Genomic DNA, 6,726 nt, shown 5'->3' with positions numbered 1-6,726 from the left:
AATTATGAAAGATATCTTAATTTTATATTGATCTAGTAAACGATTGTAAACGATTATAGCAAAACTGTCAATCTTTTGAAGTTTTGTAACACTAAGCGATATCCATTGCGTTTCAAAGTGAACGCGTTAACTTGAGTAACATGTGGCGTCCTAGAAAACTATTTTGTAAGGCTTTTATCTCATTTCCACGCGAAGTAAAAAGTTTAGCGAAGTTCTTTAACACAACAGGTGTTGGATAAGTCGCAATATTACCATCTTTTTTTTAAAAATATTTTTTGTGAATAAATTTTTTTCATACACATGAAATATATCTTTACCTTTTTGCGGTTTAAAATTTGTAACACACAAAGTTTTATCATCTAAAAGTATTATAAATAATGTAGCGGAATATGATGTCTCTTCATAAAAGTAGGTGAGTCTTACTTAATAATTACATATAATTTCCCTAATCTAAAAGAAAAATTAACGACTTTTATTTCTATTAAAAAATACTATGCATGATGTTAAAAAAAATCTAAATTCAAATAATAAACTATTTTAATACGCTGTTTATGCACCCTTGGCACTGCATATAATTATGTTACCTATGAGATGAAGTTTCTTTAGACGCCGGGCGGGTGGCGGCGGGCGTCGGGCGTCGCAGGGCGGAGCCACAAAGCGCCGTTCAGTCGGTGGGCAGCCGTCAACCGCGCCACACGCCTGCTGCTACCGTGAAATCAGTTGACATGCCACGCGACTCGCGATGTCGTTCCTACCGCGTGAATATTTATGACGCGATCAACCAATTCGCCTCATTATAAATGGCACTGCCGACCTCGATGCCTCATCACAACTTGCATACGAACATAAAATGCCAATAAAACAAACTTTCGTTAATAGACTTCAGCGCCGAAATTTTAATTACTTAATTGTGTATGTGTTGTTATACTGTTATGTTATCGAAGGCAGCAACGCGGCTGAAACGCCGCACGAGTGCGCATACCGGACATCCAAGACGGAAACGTCGGAGGACGCAGTGCTTTTTTGCAAAATACGAACAATCAGCAGTTTGGATCACCTGTTACAAAACATTAGTCGGACACACAACGAGGACGTAATATCATTGCACGTCCAGTGCAGTGAGATTCTATTTTTTGAAAGTACGCTTGCAGCGCAAACGGAGAGGGGCCCTGGGAAACATTCAAACCTAGGGAAGCTGAAAGATCTTGTCGTTGACAAATGCAAGATACGTCAGATACCAGCACATGCATTTGAAAATTTCAAAGACCTTAAATCTCTGCACGTGACGACGCACAACAGTGAATGGTCTGCAATGACTATGGAATTACATGAAAACGCTTTTTCGGGCTTAAGTGAGTTAATCGAGTTAGATTTAAGTGATAATAATATTTGGAGCACAAAAACTGATACGTTTTGCTCTTTGTACAGCTTAAAAACTTTAAATTTAACACGAAATCATTTGCAAAATATAAAAACTATAGGATTCTCGGATTCGACACGTGAGCAAAATTTAAGTATAAAAAGTTGTAATTTAGTTTTAGAAGCTCTCGATATGTCTCACAACGATTTGATTGTAATAACAGAAAATAGCTTATCGAAATTACGCTCACTGTCGAAACTATTTTTACAAAATAATGCAATATCTACACTTGAAGATGGTTCCTTAGAGGGTCTTATAAGCTTACAAGTATTTAATTTATCTAGTAATTTTATAAGTAGTGTACCACCTGACATTTTCTCTGACACGATATTGCTTACAGATATTATCTTAAGCAACAATACAATAAATGTTTTGCCGCCTGGTCTTTTTCGGGGATTGGAACAACTCCAAGTATTAGACCTATCTCGTAACGAACTAACTAGTCAATGGATAAACAAAGGCACATTTGTAGGATTACTACGTATGGTTATATTAAACATTTCGTTTAACAGACTTAGTAGAATAGATAGATATATGTTTCAGGACTTGTATAGCTTACAGAAATTGAATTTAGATCATAATGAGATAACATCCATTGATGAGCATGCTTTTGAAGAACTAAGAAACTTACATTCCCTCACATTATCAAACAATAAACTAATACACATTCACACCCATATTTTTAATGACTTACATGTATTGCATGAATTGTTTTTAGACAATAATAAAATTAAACATATAGACGAAAATGCTTTTGACAATATGACAACAATCGGGGATTTAGGCTTAAATGATAATTTCTTATCATCAATTCCACCTTCAATTCGTAAATTACGATCCCTCAGATCCTTGGACATAGGGAATAATAATATAACCCATTTAAGCCGGGAAAACTTTCATGGTCTGTCAGAACTTTTTGGTTTGCGTCTTGTAGATAACAAAGTTACTCATTTAAACGAAGATACTTTTGAACATTTGCCTCAGTTACAGGTGCTTAATTTGGCATCTAATAAAATAAATCTCGTCTCACCGGGTTGCTTTCGGAAAAATATTAATTTAAAATTATTACGTATGGATGGAAATGATATAACGAAGTTTGATGGAATATTTTCTACGCTAAACAACTTAGTGTGGTTAAATATGTCGGCAAATAAAATTTCGTCTTTTGACTTTGATACTTTTCCTAGTAGCCTAGAATGGTTGGATTTGCATATGAATTATATAAGCACTTTTCACAATAACGATATGAATTCGAAGGTCAATATTAAGTTATTGGATCTTAGTTACAATAATATTACTGAATTAATTGTCTCTTCTATTCCAAAATCTGTACAAAAACTTTATTTGAATAATAATTACATAAGTCACATACAAGTTGGTGTGTTTTCGAAGTTACAAAGATTATCAACTGTGACATTAAATAACAACAAAATAGTACAACTTGACATGAACGCGTTCAGGTTAGATCAAATAGATGAAGATAACGATTTGCCCGAGTTCTTTATAAGCGGAAACCCATTTGTTTGTGACTGTTCAATGGAATGGATTCAACGAATCAATTATTTAAGCCACAGCCGACAATACCCGCGTGTGTTAGATCTCGATAAAGCTTTTTGTTCATTGGTTCACTCTCGAGCAAAAGAGAAAAAAATGATAATAGATATGTCACCTTCCGATTTTCTATGTCCTTATGAAAGCCATTGTTTTGCTCTTTGTCATTGCTGTGATTTCGTTGCTTGTGATTGTGAAATGATCTGTCCAAATAACTGTAGATGTTATCACGATATAACTTGGAACGCAAATGTTGTTGACTGCTCGAACGCCGGCTACACAGAAGTGCCGGACAGAATTCCAATGGATGCGACTGAAATATATTTAGACGGTAATGATATTAGTTATCTGGGAAATCACGTATTTATCGGAAAAAAGAAATTACAGGTTTTATACCTCAATAATACTAAGCTAAAAGAAGTGAATAATCAAACATTTAAAGGCGTTGATTCTTTGAGAGTATTGCATTTGGAAAATAATAAATTAGTTGAATTAAAGGGAGACGAATTCGTTCATCTTAATAATTTAAACGAGCTTTATTTAGACCATAATGCAATTGTTCACGTTGCAAATAATACATTTTCGTCATTGAAATCGCTTTCGGTCTTAAGAATAGACGATAATAAACTTGTTAACTTTTTCCCCTGGAAGTTGTTAGCGTCATCTTCAAAAAGTTTAGCACACGTTTCAATAGAGGGTAATCAGTATTCTTGTGATTGTAAAAGTATAGCAGAGTTAGATACGTGGCTTCGAAGAGATCCCGGTGATCCCGAAAAAATGTTGTGTACCGATACTGAAGGCAAGCCGACTAAAATAACAATTGCCTCAGTTTTAAGCCATTGTAAGGAATATTTGGGATCTATTAGTGATCCATCAGTTTCCAAGAATGAAATTATTCCGAAATCTTATTTTCTTCCTGATAATTTTTTTGCAGTTATATGTGGAGTTATTATTATAGTAATTGTTATTTGTCTCATCGGAGCCATATTTTATGCCTTCAGATATGACGTCAGTGATTGGTTGTATACTAATTACGGCGTGCCTTTATTTAAAGAACAGTCTTGTCCGAATGTCGATCACGTATTGGATGGAAATCCAAATCACGTGCACGATTACTATGTGATATGCAATACCAAAGATACCCAATTCATTTATCATAATATAATGTCAGAGATAGAATTTAGAAAAATGTCCTCAAAGAAATTTGCAATGAACGAATCATCTCTTAATATACTTACATTAGATAGTTTTTCAAAGTCTTCTAAATTGTCTAAACGTCTATTAATCGTTTTAACAACGAATTTTATTTGTAACGATCTATGTGACTTTCATTTCAAAAACATATTTTATAGCTATTTAAAGTCATTGAATCGTAGCGATTTGAATAAAGTAATATTCATTAAGTTAGTAGATAACAACCAAATAAACGATGAACTTTGTTTTGTATTAGATAAATTTAAAAATATATCGTGGAACGATCCACGTTTCTGGGAAAGATTCGTCTCTTTACTTAATTCAACTGACACTATTATCACAGTAAAGAACACCGAGAAGAGCGTATTCAAGAAGTCATTACGTCAGACGCCGACATTGAGATACACAACAATGCCAGTCACAAACGATACTTGCTCAAAGCAGAATTTTTCAAATTCTCTGCAATATTGCAAGAGAAATGACGGTGAGGCATCTCAGATTGAAAGCTCTCCTTCGTCCGACAACACGTATGGGGAAGGGAACAATTCGAACAATAGCTACATGTCGATTGACAACAGAGCATGTCCCCGGTTTAATTATGACCTTAGGCGTTCCCCAAGCAGTGGTCACGTATATTCGAGGGTAGAAGATATATCTCCTACAGTACCACGTTCTAATACGAACGCTGCTTCAAAAGGTCGCACTTACTTTGTCTGAAAACATTTCATAACACTTGCATTTACATTATTCCTATTAACCTCACACTTAACCGTTAACAGCACAATATTTAAATTTTAATTGTGTATACTTATCTAGGTATACATTTGTCAATTTTCACATACGTAACGATCGTTTTAAGTCAACTTACATAACATGATTGTAATATTAAAATACAATATTTTGTACAAAGTTCGTGTGAAAATGTTAGTCTGATAACGAAACACTTTTCAAATATTAACGATATAATTAATTGTATTTATAAAGTTTATAGGTGTGGAATATTTTCACATTAAAATCACTGTAAAACAACACCAAATAGTGTAAGTCGTATTTGTAAATTTCATATTCACAAAATTTAATATTAAGCGTTTTATCTTCAATTGATTATTGATAAAATGCAAGATTATAAATATAATAAATTATTTTATTTTGTTTAATGTATGTATTTCATAGTTTTAAATAATAATTATTTTATAAAGATATATATTTTCATTTTTCAATCACTTGTACAGGTTTATGTATTTTTTGTTTTATATAACGTCATTAAATTGTTTATTGTAATATTATATATTTACCACCTCTCAATGTATCATGTGCTTTTGTATTGAAGTGTATATAAAAGTATGTTCGCATTGTTATCGTTTAGAATTATCGCTTGAAATCTAATATAATAACTAAGCTAAATCGTGATATTAGAATTAATAATTATGAATTTGCAAATAAATGTAATTTTTGAATTGTAATTATTAGTCGTAATAAAAATTATTGTTTTGTATAAAATGTACAAAGATATCTTGAAAACCGTAATAAAATTATACTGACGTTTTGATACTCATTATGTCTTTCATTTACGAAATATTAACGTTCAAAGCAAAACCTTAATTAAGCTTAATTACGTCAAATATAATTTTACATCAATTTAAAAATTGAAACGAGAAATTCTCTATTTTATTTCTGTCATTGTTTTCGTTTGCATTAAGGCGATTTAATTGTATTGTACATTCGAATTAAAATTTTAAATTAATTGGAAAACTTTTCATTATATTAACGTTGAATGATTTTTTTTCATTGAACATGAAATGTTTATTTATATCGTGCAGAGAAATTTAATAGTATGCCTTTGTTGATGTTTTATTCAAAACTGCCTTATAAACTAAAAAAAAAGATAACATATACATTTTTAAGTCTTATTTTCAGAAGAAATTTAATAGAATATTATGTTTCATTTTAAGAACTAACAGTTAAAAGCATACCTAGTATGACGTTTTCAAAAAAATTAAATAAATTTTTTTACTATATTTAAATGAAGAGATGCTACATTATTTTTAAGTACACATTAAAAACCCCTACGCATTGAAAATTGAATAGTTACACGCATGGCTTCAGTGGCAGTACACCTGGGGTAGATAAGCAAGGGGTTTATGTTGAATTGCTGCGTCATAATGCCTTGACCAATATCAATCTCGCAGTATTGATAATATATCATTTGCAGTAGGAACATTTGAATCTTGAAATAATTTTATAAGATTATATTATATAACATATACAAGAGAGTTTGTATTGTGTTTATTTATTTTTTATATATCGTTATATATTATGTAACTATATAATAAAATAAATTAAATAATTTACCGAAATTATTGCATAATTATAATAAATGTTAGCATATACCGTGTGTTTTAAAATAATAAAAATAAAATAAATATCATATAAGAGAGGATAAAAAGTTGGTATTCGTTGATATCAGCAGAGCCGCTAGAAGATTATTATAAAGATTATTCTTATAATATGATTCATACGTTGTATTCATAGCTTACAAAAAAAAGAAAGGCTTATACAAA

The 6,726-nt window shown here is 31.4% G+C and overlaps 1 protein-coding gene across 1 annotated transcript; it reads left to right on the top strand.

Annotated features, from left to right (window-relative positions):
* Nucleotides 1–682: 682 nt before the first annotated feature.
* Nucleotides 683–5,701, top strand: LOC126772473 (toll-like receptor 6). Its single transcript, XM_050492852.1, has one exon. It carries the CDS (start codon nt 851–853, stop codon nt 4,880–4,882), a length of 4,032 nt encoding a protein of 1,343 aa, XP_050348809.1. The 5' UTR covers nt 683–850; the 3' UTR covers nt 4,883–5,701.
* The last annotated feature ends 1,025 nt before the right edge of the window (nt 5,702–6,726 follow it).

Source organism: Nymphalis io, chromosome 12, assembly GCF_905147045.1.
Source record: "Nymphalis io chromosome 12, ilAglIoxx1.1, whole genome shotgun sequence".
Lineage (NCBI taxonomy): Eukaryota > Metazoa > Arthropoda > Insecta > Lepidoptera > Nymphalidae > Nymphalis > Nymphalis io.
The sequence above is the reverse complement of the archived record's forward strand: the minus strand, read 5'-3'. Positions and strand labels throughout refer to the sequence as shown.

Coding starts and splice junctions, on each gene's coding strand:
- LOC126772473 (XM_050492852.1), top strand. CDS start 851: ATGCCAATAAAACAAACTTTCGTTAATAGACTTCAGCGCCGAAATTTT.